The sequence below is a fragment of the Lingula anatina genome, chromosome 2 (genome assembly GCF_051362555.1).
Source record: "Lingula anatina isolate TDL-2025a chromosome 2, LinAna3.0, whole genome shotgun sequence".
Classification (NCBI taxonomy): domain Eukaryota; kingdom Metazoa; phylum Brachiopoda; class Lingulata; order Lingulida; family Lingulidae; genus Lingula; species Lingula anatina.
The window spans coordinates 37835691-37861892 of NC_141768.1; the positions used below are offsets into that span (position 1 = coordinate 37835691).

Consider the following 26202-nt stretch of genomic DNA (forward strand, 5'->3'; position numbering starts at 1 on the left):
ACAAACTTCAAAAAGATTTTCAGAAAAAAAGAGCTAGTATTTATAAACAGAAGAATGGGACTTTGGAATGAAGTTATGCAATATGATAACAAGCCTGCCTCTGTGGTTATGTCTGGTACCTTTGAAATATGGTGAAAACCTGTGTGTTTAACTTGATTTAAGTACAATAACCCCAGTGCACATGCAGTCCACATATCTCAAGACATGGTTGTGCCATGTATGCATTAAGCATGATTGCCTTAAATTACAAGTTATTACAAACACTGTCAAGATGCAGTGTATAAGGTGATGCTGGTCTGGACTTTAAAAATGTAAGAATCATTGATGTATGTCTTACATGCCCAAGTATCATAAAACCATTGAATGACCATGTAGATACGTATATTATTGGTAATTAAAGCATAGTGCTTCTTGTCTGAAATTGGAATAAATAGGGAAAAAAAAGAAACGAAAACAGATGGTGGCTCTCTAGGCCTGCCAGAAGGAACCACAATTTGCGTTGGTAAACATTTTACAAAGCCAGCAGAAGCTCAGACGCATTTCATTGAAGGAGGGGCACGTGTTATATGTCATTGGTGTTTATGTTGCTATAAGAGAGCCCTTAATTCATTTTCTCTCTCTCTCTCTCTCTCTCTTTCTTTCTTTCTTCTCTCTCTCTCTCTTTCTCTCTCTGACCGTGTGGGTGCGTGGATGCATCATTCACATATTTATTCCTGGACATGATTCTTAGCTTTGAATTATCATCATCCCGTTTATCAGATTGAATTATCATCATCCCATTTATCAGATTAAAATGAATCTTTCTTGCAAGAGCTCTTTTTATCCCATGAAACTTCAGCCTGCCACCCTTACCTAAGTAAGCTTATTTAAAGGTTTATCTTTAATTGAGTTAAAAAAAATAGTTAACTTTGAAATGATCAGGATGCTCTTAAGCTCACAAAAATAAAAAAAAAACTTGACAGCCACTTGACCCAATTTTTTTGTGTGAGAGACAAGTTGTTTTCTTTCATGTTTTTTTTTTTTTTTTTTTTTTTTTTTTTTTAAGTAGACAAAACTGTTTTAAAAAGGTAAGACAAACCTGAGGATTATCTAAAATGGGCCTCTAGACCAATGTTATGTATTTCATATTCTAGGATCATTTCTGGACTACATGGTATCAGGGCTGAAGTATCCAGATGAGACAGTACAGTCTAGTCTCTTCTTCATTCTTATCAAATTGTTCAAAGAGGAAGATCAAGAAAGTGTCATTCCAGTCAACATCAGTGAACAGATAGCACAGGATGTGATGTGTGTTATTGCCAGGTCTAATTCTGATTGCCTGCTCATCAATGCATTAGGTATGGTACATATATATCATTTAGAAGATTCTTTAGTGCACATGACACACTCCAATGTTTTTGACCAAATTGGTTTCAGATTACGAAGGTGGAAAAGTTATTCCAACGCTGACCAAAAAAAAAAAAAAAGAAGAAATGTATGCTGAATGGATTATCAGTTAACTGGAGCATCTGTTTTTAAACTTGCCTCACCCATCCCTACAATGTTTATTTGGACTGCGCTTCCCTAAAAACTTTGGTTTATCACTCCCAGCAATGCATTTTGTTTGCATTCACAAAAACCATTTTTCGTCAGAATAAGGAATTGTGTGTTCAGTCTTATTTTCAAAACTTCTACGTAAATGCAATGGAACAGGTGGTATATTTCTTAAGATAGGGGATGGGTTGACAGCTGTAAGCTCAGTTATGTAGAGAATTTAGCCATATTTGGCAAGTAATATCTTTAGTTGCTATACTGCGCATAGAGCATCACAATCATTGCTGTTGGGGTGTGCTGTAAGATAGGATGTAGACAAAAACACAATCTTGGCTGACACAGGGTAGAGAAAACACAATCTTGTTTGTTTGGATGTGTTCTAAGAAGGAATTTAGATAAAAGCACATTCAAAACTACTTGGTTGTGCTCTGTGCATCCACACAACTGTGATTGTGTTGCACTGGGGTGGTTTAATTTTAAAGTGCACATCCAAACACAATTGGTGTCTTTTCCTGTTTCTCACAACTTAACTACTTGTGCAGGTTTAGTGGTTTATTCTTATTAGTCCAAGAAATTGGTGCAGAAAAAAGGGTGAATTGTGCGTTTTTTACCTACAAGCATGAAATTTGCCACAGTTGTAGATAATGGAATTCTAAGCTTTTTTGGATATATGGGCATGTCTGAAAATTCCAGTATGGCCGCCAAATCCAATATGGCCACCACAAATACTCTTTTAAATTAAAACATCTAATATATAGTCCTAAAATGGTTTAGAATATCATTTTATAGCTGGAAAATATCATGCTATGAATGAATTATCAATATCCACTTCTACAGGTGTATAGAATTCCAAAATGGCCTCCAAAAGTAAAATAAGCAGTTTACTTACGCAAAATATGCAGCAGTTTTGTAAAATCATCAAGCACTTACAATTACAAGCATAAAAATCGGCACAATTATGTAGAACATGATTCTAAGCAACGTTGGATATAGGGGCATGTCTGAAAATTCCAATATGGCAGCCAATTTCAATATTGCCCACAAAATACCCTTTCAAGGTGAAAGTTATTTGTATAGTCTTTTATAAAAATATCATTTAATGGTTAGAAAATACCATTGTATGTATGAAGTATCAGTATCTGCCACTTAAGGTTTTAAAATTCCAAAATGGCCTCCAAAAGTCAGCAGACCACAACTATTGAATTGTAATCACTCGGGAATAGGCATGTGGGCTTTGCAAACTGCCTGTATAATCAGCATATTCCTACCTGTGCAGGAGCTATTCTACAGAGTTTAAAAAAAAAAACCATCAAGCATGATACATTTATTATGTACTGAAAAAAGTCCTTCTTTTGATAAACCAACATAAGTAGTTTGACTTTTTGCTCTGGATTCTCATTTAGATCAATTCCCAGTTAGCAATCTTCTTATATGGCACTCATGAGTGACTCCCCCTTTCTAAGAAAAAAAGTATCGTGCAAAATCCATAAAATGTGAAAGAAACACCAGAATAATTTAGCCTTAAAGAGGCAAATATAAAAAACTTGGGGTGTACCAATTTTGTCTGTTGGTTATGACAGCTAATCAAACATACAGGTCTCAACAATTTGGTGTTTTTCATTGGTAAAGTACTAAAAGTGGGGCACATTTGCACTCGATAATGTTATGATGTTATCTTGTGCTTCAAAAGTAAATTAGAAAAGCTTCTTATTTAAAAAATTGGCTTTAGTACATTCGCAGTAATGGCTATCGAGAATTTAGTGAAAATTTATGAGCAAAGAAATACCTGTACCCCAAACAGAGGGCAGGTGTTGATACGTGCTGTATCCAAGAGTTGCATTGCAGACTTCACACTTCGTGCACTAAAAAAGAAGCACTGATCTATAGGCGCCAAACTTTGGTTTTCATTTGATCATTTGGCAACTTGTTTAGTTACAAACTTATACTTTCAAAAAACTGAACATGAAAATAAAAGAATTAAAATCCTCCAGACAGTTAATACATACAAAACTTCAAAAAACGATGTATTCTGAGGATAACACCAAGAAATTAGTGCAATATGGACTTTGAAAGGTAAAAATTCATGAGATTTCCGGCATCATTGTCTCTGTGGGACAATCCAGAATGAAGCCATGAGGAGTATTCACTTACCCAGCTTACAAAATCTACCAGGTAGCTCCTACCACATCTGTTTGTAGTTATGTGTGCAGTTGCTAACTGTGGTGAGGGGAGTCAGAAGCATTGGAAGACTGGTGCTATAAGGGATCACACTAGTAACCTACATCTACTAATATGCCCTTCCACACTTTCATGTTCCTATGGACCGTCTGTAAACTGAGTCAGAAGCATTGGAAGACTGGTCCTATAAGGGTTCACACTAGTAACCTACATCTACTACTATGCCCTACCACACTTTCATATTCCTATGGACCGTCTGTAAACTGAGTCAGAAGCATTGGAAGACTGGTCCTATAAGGGTTCACACTAGTAACCTACATCTACTACTATGCCCTACCACACTTTCATATTCCTATTGACCCTCATGCATGTAAACTGATGCTTTCTGGTGTTAAAAACGACCAATGCCTCTTGGTATTTTGTTGGGGAAAGTGGATTACATGTAGAAGCTTTAGCTTTAAGGAAATACTGGGAAAGCTGAGGGAAACACAACTACTAGTAAAGCTAGGCACACATTAATGAATGAAAATTATTTAACCAAATAAGTAGAAATTTCGGTGTAGCTAGCTGTTATCCTCTGTTGAGATATTGTCCATTTACTAAAGTAAAAGGTTGACCGCCCATAAAATGTGCAACACTTACTTGATAAAATAACTTTCGTTAATTTGAAACTTATTTGTGAAAATACCTTGACATTTTCATATCCTTGACATTTATAGAATTGCTGCATGTGGTGTCACAAGTAGACCAAAAGGAGTCCTGTTCCATTTCTATGGTCATTTGGGTCTAAATGTAACTAAAGGAGCGAAAAACCAAAAAAGAGTAAAGACTGTTGTCAGTCAGATTATATAGAAGTCTTTTTTTTTACTTTAAAAGGGTTTTAGTGGCCATATTAGAATATTCAGACATGTCCCTATATAACAAATTGCTTAGAATCCTGTTCTGTACAATTGAGCCAATTTTCATGCTTGTAGTTTTAAGTGCATGATGAATTCACCATACTGCTGCTGTGAGTGGCCTGTTTGTCTTATTTTTGGAGGCCATTTTGGATTTCTATACACTTAAAGAATCAAATATTGATACTTCATGCATACCATAGTCTTGTCTAACCATAAAATGTTATCTTAAGTTATTATAGGATTATATATACTTGAAGTTTTAATTTGAACGGGTATTTGTGTCGGCTATATTGGATTTGGGGGCCATATATTGAAATTTTTAGACATGCTCATACATCCAAAAGTGCTTGGAATCCTGTTTTACAACTGTACCAAATGCCATGCTTGTAGTTTTTGATGAATTAACCACTCTGTTGGATATCTTGGATTAGTACAGTGCTTTTTACTATTGGCGGCCATTTTGGATTTAATACACCTAAAAAAGCAAATATTGATTCTGAATTCATACCGTGGTGTTTTTTAACCTTTGTATGATATTTACGCCCTTAAAAGACTATATACTTGAAGTTTTAATTAGAAGCCGTATTTTTGGAGGCCATCTTGGATTTGAAGACCATTTTTAAATTTTCGGATATGCCCATACATTCAAACTTGCTAAGAATTTCATTTTCCACAAACCTGCCAAATTTTATGCTTGTAGTTTTAAGTGCTTGATGAATTCCCCATTCAAATGGATATCTTGAATAAATGGTCTGCTTTTTTACTTTTGGCGGCCATTTTGGATTTAATACACCTGAAGGATTCATACCATGGTGTTTTCTAACCTTTATATGATATTTTAATTCATTAGAAGACTATGTACTTGAAGTTTTAATTTGAAAAGGTATTTTGGTGGCCATATTGGATTTGACGGCCATTTTGGAATTTTCAGACATGCCCATATATCCAAATTTGCTTAGAATTTTATTGTCCATAAGTGTGCCAAATTTCATGCTTGTAGGTAAAAAATGCACAATTTTTCACCAATTTCCTGGACTATATAGATGTGGTGAGTATTGGTAACCCAGTTGCATTTGTAACATTGTGCTAGACTTTTACAACTTTTCTTTGTGCAAGTTGGTTTTATTTTACTGACTTTGTATCAGTTTATTGTCCTTTTACTATTTTAGACATAAAGCTATAAAAAAGCAAGTGGCTCTTATTTATTTGTTCTAGCTCTTTTAAAACAAATGCTGAACTCTGAGAGTGTGTGTAAACTGTACATGAAGAGTTCCTCCTACCTGGTCAGTGCTCTGCAGAAGATCTTGATTAGTAACAAGGATATACTGCAGGTGGCAGCAGTGCAGTGTGTCATTACATTAACAACAAGAGACACCACTCAGCAGTTTTCTCAACTCCTTCTTGAAGCTGATATAGCAGGTATAAAAACATTTCATTGTGCTTAAATATTCCTCATATTATGCCTTTTGTTTGTGAATTTATACCCTACAAATTGTTTGCCTCTGTATACCAAATACACAAATTGATCTGACTCAACAAAATTGCCATTGAAATTCTATGAATTTAATTTGAAATAATTAATCTGTTTTGTTGCAACTTGCAATAAAATGGTGTTACTTTACTGATAACAATATATAACATTTAATCAGTATCACTGTTTTAAATTCCAAATGCTGTTCTTCATTCCATTACAGAATATTTATTTGAGGCTCTTGCAACTACCAATGAACTTCTGATTAGCTCCATATTTTGCTGTATGTTGGTGTTGTCAGAAGTTGAAGTATTCTTCAAGAAGAACCATGTGATATATGGTAAATAATATTGGTGCTAGTGCTAGTTTAGTTTAAAATGAATGATTAAAATGTATTAAATAAATTGTGCTCTTTAGATAAGTGGTCAGAACTTATTGTTGTTTTTGAATTAAGCCAATGTATCAGAAGGTAGGAGCATTGTGATTTGTATCAGAATTCACTTTACTGAAATCACCTGCATTGAAGGCAATGTTTTTGTAATATTATTGTGATGGTACTGATGTAGGCATAGAATGCAAGTTTATGATTGAATTACCTTGATGATCAAACCAGAAAAAAATAATTTTATTGTCATTTTTTTCTAGGTTTTGAACCCATTCTCACAGCTTTAGATTACACTTTTAAGATGCGGAATCCTCAAATTATTTCTCATGGAATGAGACTATTAGCTGCCATTTTAGAGAAGTAAATGCAATATATATGTTTTTTTTTTAAATTTTGAATTCTATTGATAAAGATGCCCCTATCACCTATCAAACAACATTACTTATCATGTTACACTGCCTAAAAATGTGGTAATATTAGTAGTACAGTCTATTATAAAGTCGCTTGTGTAAGTGCTGTGAAAACAGTGTCTTCTGTCAATAACCATTAACCCCATCTTATCCTCATATATGAGTTCTGCACACTTAAAGTCATAATCACTCTTTGTTTTGGCCAAAAATTGGCTTTTCCTGGAGTAAACGGCAATTTTCCCGTACTTACCAATGGTCAATGACCCCATTCCTGCATTCAAAGTTAGTCCAGGGTTTTTTTCCTAAAGTTTGGTTTTTTGTTAAAATCTCTTCAGTCACGCTATATCGAGCGATATTTTCTGGTGACCTTCTTAAAACCGCGGGAAAAGCAGACAACAACAACAATATATAACAATAATATAAGATTCATAAGATATATTCGTCTTATTGCTCAAAAGGCAACTATATCTACAATGTGTACAATTCTGGGCTTTTCGTTATCCGACGCACTGTACAAACACTCCCAATTTACGTCTGCCGATTGCATCGATTGCATCAGGCATTTGGCGCTATATTGTATTTTGGTCTCCAATGAACGCGAGAATCCACATGACACCCTAACGTCATTGGCAACAGATGCCTTGACGACCGGGAAGAAAGGCATCGAAAGCCCTATTGACAAGCACAGATTTTAGTTTTACTACAATAACAGCCGTTTTAGTGGTAAAATGCAATAGAATACATTTCCATGCGTTGTTTACAATGTATTTCTTGCGGAATTTTGAATCTCAAAGGAAGAGTTATTATTGCTTTAAAGTCTTGTTATTTGGTCATAAGGTTCCATATTTTCCAGACACCCTGTCAATGTGAGATTGTTGACCAGTGCTGCTCTGGTGACCAAGTGTCTGTCAGTGATAACAGAAGCAGTCAAGCATCATAACCACAGCATTATGGAAAGTGGTGCTCTGGCCTTGACATATCTAATGAGGTAATTGAGACCTTGTTACACACACACACACACACACACACACACACACACACACTTCCTTTTTTCTATATCTGTGATTTTAAATTCCATTTTAAGTAGAAAATAAAATGCTTAAAGTTTGTGATAAAAATACATTCTGTTAATCCAAAATATGGTTTTAAATCAAGAAAACTTTCCTCATGTAGCCATATTAAAAAATATGTAAACTCTCTTACTGCCAACATAAGGCACCAGTTGATTGATGAAATGACTTTCCAGGAGAGAGATCCTTCCTTCCCCAGTACCCTATGATGCTCTCATTGATCCCCTCCAGCTGTTGATGAGTAAGTCTGTAGAGTTGGAGAAACTTTTCTGTAAGCATGGAGTCCAGGGTTTGTCCATGGTGGGAAAAGATATCAGTGGTAAATCCAAGATGGCAGAAGTTCAGTCCAAGTTGACCAGAGCTGAGAGTAGGATAGAGGGACTTGTGTGCTCTCTGGAAGCAGCTTTTATGTACGTTTTTGCTTTATTACTTTTAGCTTTATTATATTTGTTATTTGTGGAATTTGAGTGAAAGGATAGCGATAATTTTGAAATGGGATTCCAATTGTGCAATTTGCATTAATTTAAATCAATATTCTTTGTTTCAGGAATGTAGGACCTCACTTTGGGTAGCATGTTCATATTGTTTTTAAAAAATTGAATGTTCCATGGACTAATAAACCTTAATAACGTACAAATTATTATTATTATTATTATTATTATTATTATTATTATTATTCCAGCCTTGCTGTACAGTGCAAGTCAGATCCAGCAGCCAACATGGAGTCTTTCTTGGCTCCTGGTACCCCAGTGGCTAGGTCAAGACTGGACAACTTTGTTCACTGCCTGCTGCAAGCACTAGATGAGTGCTGTGTCCCATTGGTTCTGGTACAAATCCCTTTCTCTGGGATGTTCAATTTATTTTTCAAACTTGTAATCAAGATATAATCAAGATAAAAAATCAATCACTTAAGTTTTTTAACAAAGGTGTTTAAAAGATATAACTCATTTTATATGTAATCCTTTCTGATATGTCCATGAAACTCACTTGTGACAAAAGCATTTATTTAAAAAGTTCCATGATATTTAAACATATATTTTGTAGACTCACTATCAGCAGATCTCTAACAACCAGGTGTACATGTATACTAGTTTGTTTACATCATTGGTGTCAGTTGGTCAGCTGTGTCCACAAGAACTTGTCATCAGGTTTTACAACAAGCTGACCTCTACTGGGGTGATCAGGATAGCCCTGCACATCAAGGCCAAGACTGAGTGAGTTATGTTTTGACCTCCCACACCTGTATGGTGTATACACCCTGGGTTTAGGGGTCTAGTTGCTTAAGTCAGGTTCTCTGGCTTAGAGCGCATTCTCAACGAATTAAGCCAGGCTTTACAAAGCCGGTGACCTAAAAATGGCGGACGTACATGAAAGAAAAACCGCCTAATCTTTTAATAGTCTCTCCGCCTCTCACACGCCTTCCCACACGTCGTCCCTGCGGGGTACAGTAATTAAATCTCGGCTCCGAACATTAATATTTCCGTGAATATCTCTGGTGATATTCATTGCTGCTCTACGGGCAAAATTATTCCTTTTTCGTCTCTGTTTTCAAAGATAATAGAACAGAAGAGCTTTTTTCCTTCGATCGCCTTCAGCCGCCATGCTTTCTTCACCACGAGTTTAACTGATGAGCATGCGCACTTAATATTTCTCAGGTAGCTTCCGCATGGCGAACGGAGCCGAGATTTAATTACTGTACCCCGCAGGGACGACGTGTGGGGAGGCGTGTGAGACTATTAAAAGATTAGGCGGTTTTTCTTTTATGTACGTCCGCCATTTTTAGGTCACCGGCTTTGTAAAGCCTGGCTTAATTCGTTGAGAATGCGCTCTTAGAGCTTAATTACCAAGGTTACATGGTCACATGGGCATATGTTACCCTATCAGGAGCAGTGCAACAATACTCTCATGGAAATTCTAGTCAACTAAGCCAAGGAGCTGACTTAAGTTTTTTTTTTTTTTTTTTTTTTTTGTGAAACTGGAGCCTGTGTTTTGGGTTCTAGTGGGTGTAGTTACCAGCTTAACCTTAAAGGCCTACTGTGCTCTAGGAACACATAACGTTCACTGCTTTTTCTACAGTATAAAAACTATAAATCGACGTCAAAAAATTGTTCTTTTTAAGTTTTAGAGAGAAAAGATGAGATTTAGATGAGAAAATTCTGATTGGTCAGTTTCTAGTGACGTAACCTGGGTAGTAGCTTCCCACAGCTGTACTAGTAATAGTATATCCAGTACTATGCAGTAGGTGACTAAACATCCAGGTGTCAGAAAAACAAAATGTGTTGCTCCCGGGTGCCGTAATGTAGGTTACGATTAGAAAGACATCTGCTATTATATCCTGCCTGCGGATGCCGCAAAACGTAAAATTTGGTTCAATTCTCTGAAGTTAAAAAATCCCAGCACAGTGGTCACCGGCTTTGTAAAGCCTGTCAAAACACGCGAGGATCTGTAGCGACCACTTCGAGCCGGAATGCTTCGTACGTGACCTGCGAGCTGAATTGTGCGGTGGAAAAGCACGGAGAAAACTAAAAGATGATGCTGTACCCAGTATATTCGATTTTTCGGAGTACCAAAATGCGACAGTAAATACCAGAGCGCTGCCGACGAGAGTCTTACCTGTAGGGTGTGTGCATGATGCGGCCGTCGAAAGGAAGAAGAGAGCAGCTTCTAGAGCCCAAAAAAAGTTCGTAGCAGAATTACGTTGTCGAATTTTTTGGTTATGTTAGTGAAAACTTTAATATTAACATGAAAGTGGACTCAAATTTTTACTCGACATACTGCTGCACTGATCACGTGTAAGGCGGAAGTAGCGAGGTAAGTTGCAGAGGTGTGAAATGTAGTGTCCGATGCTATCAGTCCGATATCTTTGGCCTTTTGTCCACTGACCTGGCTCTCCCGGAATGACACTGGTAAACTGCACGGGTGTGAAAAATAATGTTAGCTGTCACACCTGCATTATAAGGTAACTTTCTCTTATCAGTCGGGATAAGAACGTTCAGCCGACGCGACAGATGGGCATGTGTGAAAAACTATGTTCGCTGCCCTGCTTCCAAACCTTTACTGTTAACATAGTTTTGGTGTATTTTGTTGGTTAATAAATGATAACCACGTAGGGAATTCATCTTCTTTTGTGTATCTATCTTCAAAAGTTTGAATTTATAAATGATCATGTAGTAATCAATTGCGTGTATCGCTTTTAGTTTGCACTGCTAGCAAGCGGATAGCTGAATCGAATATGGCTTTCTGAGCCTCGACGCAAGCGACGTCACTCGCCTCAAAGCGCCACCACGCGGGAGTATCATAAACTAAATTCACACCTGCATAAAATCGGCTTTAAAAACTAAATAAACGTAAGAACTTTATTTTCATTACTCAAAAATGACTTTTGGGCACCTAATGGATAGTTTTAACCCGTTTTTTCATCACAGTATACCTTTAAGCTTGTCAGATCAAACAGACTGCATTATTATTATGCTGGTTAGAAAAGAAATCCATCATCATTCCTCTGTAACTAATGGTGTGCATAAACAAAAGCTTTTTTTTTCCGTACTTTGGTTCATAGAATGATTCATTTTTTAAAATTAAAATGGTTATGTACATGTCTTTGTTATTATTTGTGACTAAGTTAAAAGTTAAACTTTTATAGTAATATGTTTGTATTTACTGATATCAGAGGCAGCTTAATTGTGAAGTCACCGTGACAGGTTTTTACATATTTAACAATTTTTTCTACTAAAAATTATGAAATATTATGTTAATCAGTCACATTTTGATATCTGATAGATCAACGTCTGTTAAACAAGTGATTGACAAATTCCTGTTGGAATTGTGCCAGTTTGGTTCCAGTGACCAAGATGAAGATTTCAAAAGAGAGTTGCAGCTAGGATTAACATTTCTGCAAGGTAAGTTTTGTCTTCATCAAGTTCTAAACATATGAGTAAAGGTAATGATGATTAATAACTTTTCTCAAAGTCATCAGCTTTTTTTAAATCTTAGATGGACTGCAGCATTAATGCTATGTTGACTTTTAAAATGCCTGTAATTCTTGTTGAAAATTTCTTTTAATTTTGATGCAATATTCAAAACTGTAATAGCATAATTTCAGGCAGTCTGGTGGATATTTTGACTGTATTAGACCAGCATGCAGATGGCACTGGTGTAGAGGCAGATCATGTTCATACTGCTCAGCAACATGTATTATTATACCTCCTCTACCTCAGCTATGAACATGGGGACAGGTCTGTGTTCTCTTTTATTTATTTATTTATTTATTTACTGAAAGATGTGATTCTCAAGTTTTTATTTTACCTTAGTGATATCGCATCCTTGCATGTAATTATTTATGAAATTAATTGATTTCTGGGATTTTGAATCTGATCCAGCTTTATGTCAGTTACATTTGTTTTGTAAGGTCTACTTGCAAAATTTCACCCTTTTTACTAACTACCACTTTGTTAATTAAAGGTATATTCCCAACACATACCTCAGCAACCTTTTCCCATGAATACCTATAATATACCTGTACTTACACTCTTAATTTCTTGGTGAGTTACTAATGTCCAGTATGAAAGAGTTTTTTTTTTTAATTGATTCCAGCTGCGTTTTCAGCTCTTTTTATTTATTATTATTATTATTATTATTATTATTATTTTATTTAGTTTTTTTTTTTTTTTTTTTTTTTTGTATCTATCTTCTGTAAAACCTTAAAACCAATCTTCCAGGTGTGTTTCCCCCAGTGTGCTGTTTGACACTCTGTGTGCTTATCTCTGTCTCCACCCAGATGTGCACCTCCTTCCCAACACTGCTCTTAAAAGCTTGGTCTTCCTTATGGCTGTTAGTATCATTGATGCATTTTAAATGAAGGCTTGTCACCCTGAGTTTCAAAGATTAATAGAAACTTGTCCATGCCACTATACAGTAATTGGGAGGTACAGTATCTGAAGGGTTGATGTACCTTTAAAGTGTAGCACTCTGAAGCTCAAGATGAGTGTGAGACAAATTTGCAGACTTTTTTGTTCAAATTTAACCATAATTTTTACTACCTGAGAGAGGCGTCATATATTTAGTCATAAGGACAAGTTTCAATATTTATACGGATAATATACTCCTTCCTAGATGTGAATTCATGTGCATGTAACTATGCACATGCATGTGCGTGTGTGTGTGTATAGGTTTGAGTTTTAGTAAGAATTTTTTTGTTTTTCCTCTTGTTAAAAGTTTCAACTTTGTTCATACCCCTTAGGTATGCACTGGTTCCACACAGACCCATACGAAAAAGGAACAACAACAAGGTACATTAGTGGGCTAGATTTGGTCTTAAAATGCAATTTAAGAACACAAATAGTCTTACATGATCTTAAGACATGAGTAAGACCATTTCTAGTCTGACAGCCAATTAAGTTGTCTCCCCTTACACATTCTCCTATTGTGAGCAGAGGTGTCCTCTATTGTGAGGGGAGGTATCCCCCATTGTGAGGGGAGGAAACTGCTTGACCACTTAAGTAGATGTTAGATCATTTTTGATCTTAAAAGCAGATACAGTCCATTTTAAGACTACTGCTGTAATGATTAAGATCGTGTAAGATCACTTGTGAACTTAAATTGCATTTTAAGACCAAATCTAGCCCACTAGTGGTAGTACATTAAAGAGTTTAATATTTATTTATATTTATTTTATTTCATTTATATTTTTTTTCACAAAAAAAAAGAAAAAGTTAATTGTGAGATTAAGACTTTCTCTAGCTCTTTAACACCTGAATGAATGATTTTTGTGGTCATTTTATAATTCACAAACTAAAAATGAATATATAGAAAGCCAAGGGGAGTACAACAGATTTAATGCTACATTACATTCCTCTTCTCTCCTAACATTGGAGAACATTAAGTATGATTGAAATTTTCATCTACCGTTTTACAACTTTTTAAGCCAAAAGAATATGTAAAATAAAAAAAAAAAAAAATTATACATAGGTTTGCGACTGCTGTCAGTGGGTCTGTCCAAATGTTCAAGCACATCCTCATGGCTTCTTGGCCATCCCAAGGTATTCCAGTGGTGTTTTCTCAATCCAAAGATCTCCAATATGCAGGGAAAACATGTGGTAAGTTTAATCTTTTATGGCACCTTTTTCAGTTTCAGTAGGCGTGAGTTTGCTGATGAATTATCCTTGTAAATGTAACACAAATGAAATGTGTATTGAAGTTATTATATCTGATTTATGTTCTGAAGCTTGCCTCGGTTTTTGTCTCACCCAAAACCTTTGCCATTGGGGTGGGAATATGACCTTATAAAAACTTTATACTTCAACACAGATGTATCTCCATCTAAATATGAATGAGATATCAAGTAATCTTATTTTTAAATGTCAGAAATTATTTGAAAGAATTTATTATTTTCAAAGATGGATATGTGGATTGACTATGGCATGGTGAAAATTTACATAAAAGGAAACAGTAGTGGTATCTTACTCTAGTGGCATTTAATCTCCACAGTTGAAGCAGTGGCTGAGTATCATTCCTGCCCAGATGTCTCTCTCCCCATTGGACATGAGTCAAGAATCAGGTTGGGCAGAACTGTTTACACTGGTCAAAGAAAATACTAAATGTTTACAAGCTGCATTGGTAAGTTTCTTTTCTTTTTTTTTCTTTACATTTTTATCCCATTTTTACTTAAAGATGATCTATTCACTGTATTAATTTGAAAGTTTTATGTATAGAAAATGGATTAAACTGTCAAACATTTGTTGCAATACAAAAATAACATGTATTATCAGATAGCTTGAAATACATTGGTTCTTTTCCATTTGGTGGTTTAATTTTGTCAGTGCCTCATTTCTCAATTTCTATATGTTCGATATTTGTCATAGTGCATTTATTTCTAAAGGACATCCTGACTGATGGGGATGAGGAAAGTGTTTCCAAAGTAACCCTTCTGTTGGGAAGAGTATTTGAAGAGGTAGGACAAATCATATTCCATACTGTGCACTTGACACCCAATATATTGAAATCTTTGTTGATCTTGAATATATATATATATATATAAAAAATAAAGCCTCCTATATGAAATAGGCTTAACAACTTAGTGTTTCTCTTTTTGTTTGTTTTTAGGATGGCAAACAATCACCAAACCCCAAAACTGTCAGCACATTGAAACAAATGTTGTCTGATGTAGTGCACAGAATTTTCCTTGCTAAGTCTGTAAAGAAAGCAGGTGAGTCCACATGTATTTTCTGTTAATATCCCTTTATGCCCTTTCTGCTCTCAACTATTGCTCTAAACAATCTTCAATATATTACTTTTGACAAGGACAGATAATTTCTGTGTTTAACCTCATATTTTACTGGTTTATGGTGATAAAAAGATTATGGTGATTGCAATTAAAATTCTTTACATTCACAGCCATTCAAAGTTCAACTTTCAATGAAAGGGCAATTAAATTATTTTAAATATGATATTTAGTACAATTAAAAGTTGGATATTATTAGCATATGTAAATGAAAATATGGCATGTTTTTCTAGGAAATTCTTAACTTTAGAACTGCTTTTAATCACCCCCCCTAGTGACTTCAATATAGATTTGAGACCCATTCCCATAGATTGAAATGCATTTTAAAATTTATTTTGCATTGTTATTTGATGTGAGATAATCTCCTATGTTTCAGAACACAACCTCACAGCAATGTTGGAAATTCTGCTGATTATGCAGGATCAGTTCGTCACTGGCATTAATGCAACAGACCTCAAGTTGGTGAACCAAGGTACATAAGTTTAATATTGCAACTATTCATATGGAGTGCTTTAACACAATATGTTTTCTGTGAGCAATTCCCAGTGTGAATTTGCAGAATATTTAACAGTTCATCTTCAAGAATTGATAAGATAGTGGTTTTTCTGTTTTCTTAGTCTGCAGTCTACTAGGGAATGACAATGAAAAGATTCCAAAACAGTTGGTTTTTATGTTTGAAGAATTCCTTTCCAATTTATTACTACAAGCAGGGAAAAGTCAGGACAACAGAGGTATTTTATGAGAAATTTGTAGGATGTAAGAGCCTGCTAGAGATAATATTTATGTTTTGTCAAACTAGTAATACAAAATTGATGCATATTGTTTTTAAAATACCAGTGCAACAATAAGATATGTTTTTAATTATCTCTTTCTTTCCCATATTTTATATAAACAGCACTCAATTCATCAAAAATCTGTAAACTACTACACTAAAAACAAAGTTTCACTAACCTAAAGAAGATATTTTTATTGCATACTGTATTTTTTGCTGTTTCAGTTGCCACCATTATATTGACAGACAAAAGTTTCCTTTGTATTCTCCAACACCTTATTTTGTCAAATGAGGACATAGTCTCCACCAAAGCACTGCAGCTACTGGCATTACTTGTACTCCAGCAGGCAGATTTTAGTATTCCCCATCTTGCTGTATGTTTAAGTATTTCATACATGTATAAGTGTTGTTGTTCTCTTCACCATACTAATAAGCATGGCCATTTGATTTGTTGCAGCTATTGGGCAATTAAAATGTGTTTGAAAATTAAATTTGTGTCTGTCTGGGTTCTTATGTGCTTAGAATGTAGCTTCATTGGAACTTTATAAATCAGAAGCGGAAGCATTGCTCTCCATTGAAGGATAAAAGCTGATTGAATTATAATAATAGTACTATGCAATTTTGCAATACTTTGCAAGTGTGTCTTTATAAGTTATATTTTAATTTTTTTTTTTTTTTCAAACATTTTGCAAACTGATTCCATGTCTGCTACAGGTTCTTGTAAGTCAGGATGATTGTCCATTACTCAGAATATATTTTACTCTCACTGAGTCTGAGTACTTAAAGTTTTTTTAGACTGACATTGCTCTACTTTACATTTTAGAAAAATCAGGTTCAACTGCAATTGGCATGGCTTCTAGAAAGAACTAAGTCCAAAGTATATCTTCAGCAGATCAGTGTTCTACAGTTCTGGGCGGTCTACTTCTCCACTCACTTTTCTGGATCGTGTGCTATAGTGGAGTTACTGGATGACACAGATCACACAGATCTTGTAGGTCGAGACAATACACAATTGCACATAAAGACCCAGTATTTGAGGAAGTTGCTTATTTACATTCAGCAGGCTGTTTTTAAGGTAAATGTTATGTAAATGTAAATGCCACAGGTATAGATAATATTTCATGCTGCTGCATTTCTTTGCATACATATTTTTTTTAATCTAGGGCTTTTTGTTTTAGCTTCAATGAGACGGGATTTGCATTTTGCTTTAAATTTCCAAAACAAGTGGAAAATGGCCAATAATTATTTGTTTTTCTAGTAAGTAAATTCAGTTTTGCAAAAAATAAAGTTAGACATTTGATTTTTATCTTTGGTCCTTGATATTATATTGATTCCTTCAAATTTATTTCAGGAAAATAGGCATTTGCAGTGCGTTGCTGTTATTTGTCTTCACAACTTGCTGACACGATACTTGAAGCCACAGGTATTGAAAACAGGTAATATTTTCAGCTAATTCTATTTTAACAGCACTGTATTGCAGTATCCAATTGCAAGCCTACATTTTTTTTTAACATGTCAGTTATCTCTTATCTGTAAATGGTATTTGTCTTCCCCAGCTTGCTATTATAATAAACAATTTGAGCAACATAACATCTTTGATTTTTTACATTTTCGAAAATTGTTGAAATGTTTTCTCATGCAGGCCACAGTCTGGTAGAGCAGCCATGGAATAGATTCATGCTGACCACACTGCTAGAAACCTTTGAAGCAAGAAAGACTCCAACCTGTGTGTTAGCAATTGTTAACTTGGTGAGTATATTAAGTATATAAAAGATGTCAGTTCGGTTGGTCAAGCATATCCTTGTAAAATTTCTTTGGGGGAAAAAAAAAAAGAAAAAAAAACACTGTGACTTTAATATATAAAGTAACCCAGATAATGTGTACACAGTATATACATCTACAAACACAAATAGGTTTTCTCTGTTTCCATTTGTCAGGCATAAGATAACTTGTAATTTTCATATTTTTGCACTTTTACTGAATTTGTTGTTCAATTCTATAAGTGTTAAGTAAGGGCACATCCAGAACAAGTTGATCTGTGGACTAACGGATCCGCGGATCAAAAATGGCGCCACCCTCTTGAAAGCGTGCCAAGATTTAATTGCTCTGCCCCTGCTGGGAATATGCATGTTGGAGGCGGGAATCCATTGTCAAATGTGCGCCATATTTGATGTGTGGACTAGTTTGTCCACGGATCAACTTAGATGTGAATGCTCTCTAATTTGCAGGTGGTCAGCCATGCTGGTGGAGAGTTAATCAAAGCAAAACAGCTTGAAAACATAGTGGCAGCATTTTTGAAAGGAGACTTGAAGCAGGACAGTTGGTGGAATGATGTTGTTGTTTTTCTTCACTATGTAAGTAGTGTTTCTGTTTACGCTTAAGGAAATTTCTTATAGGTCATGTAATATGCCCATGCAACCAGTGCAATGGAGTTCCATGCTGATATCATCCACCTCACCACAGCCATTTTGGGAATGAAGTCTGATGATGTATTTAAGTCTGTTTGAAGGATTCTTAGAATTTTAACAATTTGTCATATTACTCATTGGAATTTTTTCCTATAAAGAATACTTTTAAACTTCAAAGTTCAAGTGAATCAGTGATCTGTTTGCTAAGAGATCAAATATTCAGTCTAGATTTTAATAAACTGCATGTACACTTACCAATCATTTGCTGACTATGTATACCTTAGACTTCAGTCAGTGACGTGCTTGAATAGTAGCATATTATATTCAAACTTGTATAATATATATTTTTCAGTCACATGTATCTGTCGTTTATTTGTTTTATTTTAGGTGTGTCATAATCATATATTAGATTCCAACCTTGAGAAGAAAGTTATCAACAAGCTTGAAGAGAATCACCAATATACTGACCAATGTAGACAAAGTGATGATACCAAGAAAATATCAAAGATGTATGCAATGTTTGACAGATCTATAAATGCCTAAATGATTTCTTATTTTGTCTGATCTGGAGGAGGGACTGGGGCCAGTCACTTTTTAAGGGGATATATGATTTTATGTTCTTACCAAGAAAAAATACAAACTACCAAGGTGGAAAACTGGGCATAATGTTATAATATGTTGTTATATTCATTTTGATAATGTGTATCATATCAACAATTCCAATGTTTTATTATAGATATAGATAATATGTGATCTGAAATGGATTTATAATAAACTAAAATAACTTAATGTGAACTGGGAGAATAACACATAGATTAGTTGTTAACACTTTGACAGTTATTGTACCTTATAGATATGACTGAATTTAAAAAAAAAAACAGTACATTTTATTATGTCAAAGAAAACATTTACTTGTGCTTTCATGGTGAACAGTGTGAATGTTGTCAACTGGTAATTAGATGTGTTCATCATGTTCATGTTCATTTTCCTGTAACTTGATAACCTTTATTACTTGCATGGTGTATCCCTATGCTGCCCCCACCTCCCCCTCTACTATCCAAAATCAGAAGTGAATTAATGAGACAAAACTGACTGATTTTCTATCCCTGTATCATAAATTTTACAGCAAAATTGTCTGCTATTTTGTTTTTGTTTTTTAATTAAGGAAAAAAAACAAAATCCATTGACACACATCAGCATTTTATATTCTGTCATCATCTTCACACCGAGTCTAAAGGAATAAGAGATGAATGTAAATGATTGTTAGTTTAAAAGCCAATATATCGCATAGCTATCAATCATAAAAGGCCACTTCAAAGCTTGATATCAAATACAGTTTAGTAGACAGGTTCCCCCAATTAACCTTTAGAAAAAGATTCTACATTTGGAACTTATGTTGTGTTTCATTTCATTGGGTAACTATAACTTTATGGAAAGCATGGCAACATTGTGACATTGATGTCTACTCACTGAGAATAAAAAAGATCAAAAGTGGAATTTGACACCATTTGAAAATATAATGATATAATTACTGTTTTGTTTCAGACCTAAAGATACAGTACCTCAATTCTCGCCTTTGCACATGAACAACTGCAGTATACAATTCCGTTAAAATAATGTACATGTGAACAGAGTAACTGAGAAAAGCAGGTGCAAACCACCTAACCTAAATTTTTACATGAGGAAAAATGTCAGGTAGTATGTGATTTAATTATGCGTCGTTAGTCCATCGCAAACGATGAAGACATTGTTCATCGGGTGCAGAATCTTTTATGAGTCTTCAATCCTCGCCCGATCTGCAGATTTTGCCACGAGAATCGCATTTGAGAGCAGCATTAATTATAACTGATTGCAAACACCTATATTATTTGGCCCCTTGTCAATATCTGCGTTTTTCCCAACCAAGGTTCCAGATGGAATTGTTTTTTACTAAGGCACGAGAGGGGGAATACAACGGCAGAAGATTTTTCTTTGATGAAATACATAGCAGGAAATATCAGGTAAAATGAGTGAACAGAGATTTAGAGTGTATCAGGTATTAGGTCATAAAAACATTTTAGACATAATTTGTATATGCTATGCCTTTCTCAAAACCAGCATCTTTTTGCAAAATCATCGCATCATTTTCAGTCTTTCTAACATCAATCCGTTCATTCCCTTTCTTCCAGTTGCCTACCGTTTCTCTTCTGCCTCATCCATCACCCAGTAGATAAATTCACAATCAAAGAAAGAGAGCAAACACTTCTAGCGGGTTCAGATACTTGGGTAAATCCCTCTTATACCAACCGGTAGCAGAGCCAGGTACATGTAACTGGCTCTCAGTATACCCTGTTTGCACACCAGGGTCTTCCGAGATACCCCCCCCCCCCTCTCATTGACAAAACATCGCCTTACAGTTGCATGTAGGTTGCAAAATTTATCATCAGAAGCGCAATTAAATTCATTTTTAAAAAGTTATCTTATGCAATCGAGTATGAATGCAACCACATCGCAGTTTGTATGCCAGCATAGTGACATTAAATTTTTATGTGTTTGTATTTGAATCACGACGCAATATGAAGGCAAAACGTGGAAGTTTGGGCACACTGAAATTTTTCAGTAGAATTCTTGCTGGGACTCTCTTTAAGCTCCAAGATCAGACCCCCCCCCTCCCCGCAAAAAAAAATTAATAGGACCGTTTCGTTACCCAACCTAGTTTTTACTTCACTGTTTCTGATACCTTAGTGAAATATGTGTTGTGTCATATGCTATCATAATCTGAGGCTCTCTGCCAGTGTCACACTAGCATCTTGTACTTACTGAGAATAATTGCGAAAAAGTAATTCAGATGATTTTTTATCTTTAATCTTAAACCTATTCACCTAAATTCGTAGAATCTGCATCTTTAGTCGCTGTTTTTTCATTCAATTTTTTTTCAAATACGTTTGCTCTGTATACACTATATAGGGTAGGTTATGCCTTTTTTTTCGGAAGAAATCCACAACATCCGCTGCTGTCATCGAAACGTGGCAAAAAATGAGAAACAGATATATGTAGTTAGATGGAACATGCCGTAATAATGAGAACTGTCACTGACTGGCAATCTTCGGAAGCTCTGGCCTTATCGGCGAGCAATGGTTTTTAAACACGCCCCCCCCCCCTAGTCCTTTACTTAGGACATACACTGTGCAAAACTGTGTATCTTTGTATTTTTAAGGTATGTATACAGTCTACGTGAGCCTTGCACCCCAGATTTCAGCTATCATACAGAGGTTTTAATGTAAAATATTATCATGACAGCTGTTATTAACACAGCTTTGCATGAAGATTAAACCACACCATCAGCTGATATTATATGGCTCTATGACCACAAGTGGAAATTAGTTTTCCAGGTTATGCTTTGGATTCGTTTCATCTTAATTTAGAATAGCTCCACTCTTTCTCTGCTATACGTATATCCTGAAGCCTTAATTTTAGTTCCGTTAAAATATTTGAAGATATCCTGCCCTTGCAAGAGCAAAACATTCCCAAAATGTTGCTTTGTCATTTTGATTCTTATTTGAACAGCTTTTTATGAGTGTCTAGAATTTCTATTTTATTTCATAGTTTGCACAATTTTAGCCAGAGTTTCTAAATAAAAAATTTAATTCATCTGGAAACATAGGATGCTGCAACGGGTATCCTTCCTGGCACTGTTACTTTATTTTCTTTTGAGTAAACGCCATGCAAGTGCATAATTACAGAAATAATTTATTTGAAGTTACATTTCACTCTTTTAGGAGTATTTTATTTCAGTTTGTAAATAAAGATTAAACCAAAGAATTTCCAAAAATTTTCGGTAATGTTGTTCTCGTCTACCGTTTCATATTTGCAATTGACCTTTTGATAAAACGAGGAAAGAAAATCATCACTGTCTTGTTTCAGACCTAAAGCGACACTACTTCAATTCTCACCGTTTGCGAATGAATAATAATAATAATAATAATTTATTTTTCTATGGCGCATTCCATTAAAAAATCTCAATGCGCCTTACAACATTCACTTAAAAGAGCTAAATAACACAATACTAATATAAGAACACATTACAATTTTAAAGGACTAAGAACTAATTTAAAGAACCAATTATTCATATTCTAAAATGATAAGAACCTAAAGTGACAACATTTAAAATTAATCATAAAATTACAGTACACCTTAATAAAAACTAAAATGAACTATATGATATTTACTGATAGGCTATTCTAAAAATATGAGTTTTCAAAAGCTTTTTAAAAGTATCTATGTCACCTGCTGCTCGTATTTCAGAAGGTAAGGTGTTCCAAACTTTGGGTGCATATATCATAAATGCCCTTTCACCGTAAAATTTACCAGCTTTTTTCTCTAAGACACTGTGTTCTAAAAGTAAATGACTAAAAGTTGAAGACCTGGTAACTCTTCCATGCTGATGTTGCTTCATAAGTTCTGAGATATAAAGTGGTTTATTCTCAGTGACTGCTTTAAAAATGACACATAAAATTTTTAATAAAATTCTCTCTCTTACTGGAAGCCAGTGAAGTTCCATCAAAACAGGTGTTATATGCTCTCGGCTGTTCCATCCCATTTTTAGTTGAACGAATGGAATATTCAATTTGGTTAAAATAATGTACATGTGAACAGAATTATTGAGAAAAACATATGGATGCAAAGACTTTTAAAAATTTAAGTTTCTCTCTGAAGAAACAAATTTAACATGAAAACTGTCTTTGTCAACACGAAAGAAAAGCATTCCAACCCCACACTCCTTCCTCAATATCGATGTTTTTCCCAACCCAGATTCCAGATGGAATTGCTTTTTACTGAAACATGGGAGGGGGAATATAACGACAGTTTTTTCTTTGATGAAATACAATGCAAGAAAATCGTGTTAAATGAGTGAACAGAGATTTAGGGTTTAGCAGGTTTTATGTCATAAAAACATTTTAGACATAATTTGTAAATGCTTAACCCAAGATCTTTTGAATCTGAAACTATTTCCATCTTTGTACCACATTTCTTCTCATAACACATAACAAGTGCCATCTCAATAATCTGCGCCTTTCCCACAATTTGCATTTTTTTTTTTTTACAATCTCATCACATCAGTTTCAATTTTTCCAAAATCAATCCGTTCATTCCCTTTTCTTCCAGTTGCCTACCGTTCTCTTCTGCCTCATCCATCACCCAGTACTGGTAGTTTAATTCACAATTAAAGAAAGACAGTAAACACTTCTAGCGGGTTCAGATATTTGGGTAAATCCTCCTTATACCAACTGGTAGCAAAGCCGGGTACATATAACTGGCTCTCAGTATACACCAGGGCCTTCCGAGATACCCCCCCCCCTTAATGAGAAAATTTCGAATTACGTGTAGGTTGCAAAATTTTATGCTGGGTCACAGATGTGTGTGCATCACGTATAAAGCTTAAGTAGTAGAATTAAATTTACAAAACCCGCTAATCTCTGTAATCTCGCTGAATGCTACCACAGTGTTGTTTGTATGCCACCATAGTGAAATTAAATTTTTATATGTTTGTATTTGAATCACGACACAATTTGAAGGCAATACGTGGAAGTTTGAAGATATTCAGTTGAATTCTTGCTGGGACGCTCTCTGAAGCTCCCAGACTGCCCCAAGGTCCCCAAAGAAAAAAATATATAACTATTATATGACCCAACCTTCACTGTTTCTGATACCTCAGTGAAATATGTGTTGTGCCATGTGTTTTCATGTGAGCCCCCTTCCCCTCCCCCTGTCAGCTTAACACTAACATCTTCTTCTTACTGAGAATAGTTGCTTAATTCTTAAGATTATTTATTATCTTAAATCTAATTATCTAAACTCGTAGAATCCATTTGGAAATCTGAAAATGACGGAGAACTTGTATGTATTGGCTCCCAAAGCCGTTTTTTTCCAAAGCCGCTAGTTTGCTGTGTATGATCAAGCAACAGCAAACATTTGCAACAGGTACTGGTAAATATAATTCAAAGTATTTACAAATAACAAGGCATTATATTTATTAAATGACTGCTTCTAAAACATTTCATATTAAAGAGCAAATCAAGTAAATGACAATCATCGTTTTTGCTGGCTAAAATAGATTTTTAGCATCTTAAAAAAATCCAAGGATAGCATAAAACACTACTACCATTTTGCATCCTGTTCTATGACATCGCCACCTGTCCCCTGCTTATATTACCCAGCCAATATAAATCGGGTGCTTTCCCAGAGATTTAGATCGATCTAAAGATTAAGTTTTAGATCGACCTAACTCCCTGGGGGTTCAGGCTAAATTGCAGTCAGCCGAGCGGACACCATAGTTAATTACCCCCTTACAGCTTTTAGTAGGCGGGACAGACGCTTAAGCCGGCCAAGCTGACAGTAATCTAGTGAGACTCCCCACAGGGATAGATCGATCTAAAAATCTATGGAAATGGGGTGGTAGCTATGCTGTTACTAAAACGTCCATTGCTTTAGATGTACGTGTTCTCTCTTGGGTGAGATTGAAAGTCCCCCCCCCCCCCCCCCACTCACTTTTGCCAGTCTTTCACTTGCATCTTCTAGACCTACATATTGAGAATAATGACTTTTTATATACATTTATCTCCGTAAGATATATTTATTTAATTATTTTTCATTCTTTTTATTAAATGTCAGTCTGTATACACTTTATTGATGAAGGGGTTCCATAGAATCTCAATCTTTGGGCGTTTCTTCCTTCTTTTTACTACATGTTTGTGTACACTACATAACTAAATTAAGAATAGATTTAAAGAAAAGATAACTACATTTTTAAACTACACAGCTGTGCATGCAGATGAATCCCACGCCATTTGATGATATCATATGTTGCAATAAGAAAGAACTAGTTTGGTCTGTGGTGTAAAAAAGGTTGCAAGGACGGAAACTATTGCCGGCTGTCAATTATCGTCAGTTCTAAGACTATTGGCAAGCAGCAGTTTTTACGCCCCCAGTCCTTACCACAAAACGGTTCTTTCGCAAAAATAATCAGTTCCATGTCGTTACACAAATTGCAGAAGAACCATTCGTTAATTGTACCCAAGAAAAAATTGAAGCTCAGTAAACATACAATAAACACACATTTTGTAATTCATCAATCCAATCTGTCTATATGTCATGTGCCTCAGTCAAAATGTTGACTTGTTGTATTGTAACATAAACTAGCTCATTTGATGTTCTTGTTCCAACAACGTTTAGTCGTCTAGATGGCAAGAAACACAATATTTACGTGTAACTGGTAACGGGCAAGCAGGGTAATGATACATATTTTTTAAAAAATCGCTACCTTACTGGGAGACGGTGAAAGTCTTTTAAAATAAGATTGAAAATCCAGTGAAATCTCTGAATGGACATTTGAAAATGAAAAATCTTGTTCACGTTCCCCGTATAGATATCCATTATGTGCATTTAGTATGAGTATGGGACAATAAAACTGTCTTATACTTAGTCTGTGCGTAAGGGTATTTTGTCATGTCCATCATAATATTATTTTCAATACGTCGGGGTCATGGTGAAAAGTTTGTTGTTTTTTACTTACCGAAATAATATTTTTTTCTTCCCACTGTATGACCATCTTAAAATGTTTCTTTTCCTTTAACTGTAAACAAGTTTCCCTTCCTGTTGAACGTACGTTGTATTCAAATAAATATAACCGCAAAACGTCATCTGTCAAACTATCATTCTAATGATCTAAATCAAATACTAAGACCCAAGTCACCAATCACATTTTACCAGATACACCTTCTGTGGGTGTGTGGGTGTGGGTGTGTGTATATATACCCT

General features: G+C 35.1%; 1 protein-coding gene across 3 annotated transcripts in view; it reads left to right on the forward strand.

The window, feature by feature from the left end:
- Positions 1-19781, forward strand: part of LOC106159058 (meiosis inhibitor protein 1-like) — a 29694-nt gene extending 9913 nt beyond the window's left edge. Inside the window, exons 6-29 of one of the 3 annotated variants that reach the window (XM_087006339.1) lie at positions 1134-1337; positions 5826-6029; positions 6305-6421; positions 6727-6826; positions 7730-7864; positions 8123-8356; positions 8629-8773; positions 8991-9160; positions 11727-11845; positions 12049-12181; positions 12665-12776; positions 13186-13234; positions 13914-14041; positions 14433-14561; positions 14824-14895; positions 15048-15150; positions 15602-15697; positions 15843-15956; positions 16223-16371; positions 16821-17072; positions 17349-17433; positions 17640-17746; positions 18226-18351; positions 18793-19781. In XM_087006339.1, coding sequence (XP_086862465.1) covers positions 1134-1337; positions 5826-6029; positions 6305-6421; positions 6727-6826; positions 7730-7864; positions 8123-8356; positions 8629-8773; positions 8991-9160; positions 11727-11845; positions 12049-12181; positions 12665-12776; positions 13186-13234; positions 13914-14041; positions 14433-14561; positions 14824-14895; positions 15048-15150; positions 15602-15697; positions 15843-15956; positions 16223-16371; positions 16821-17072; positions 17349-17433; positions 17640-17746; positions 18226-18351; positions 18793-18948 — 3239 coding nt within the window. In that variant the 3' untranslated portion in view covers positions 18949-19781. The remainder of the gene's footprint in view (positions 1-1133; positions 1338-5825; positions 6030-6304; positions 6422-6726; positions 6827-7729; positions 7865-8122; positions 8357-8628; positions 8774-8990; positions 9161-11726; positions 11846-12048; positions 12182-12664; positions 12777-13185; positions 13235-13913; positions 14042-14432; positions 14562-14823; positions 14896-15047; positions 15151-15601; positions 15698-15842; positions 15957-16222; positions 16372-16820; positions 17073-17348; positions 17434-17639; positions 17747-18225; positions 18352-18792) is intronic. The other 2 variants (XM_087006340.1, XM_087006341.1) reach the window with 2 other exon arrangements.
- Positions 19782-26202: the final 6421 nt, after the last annotated feature.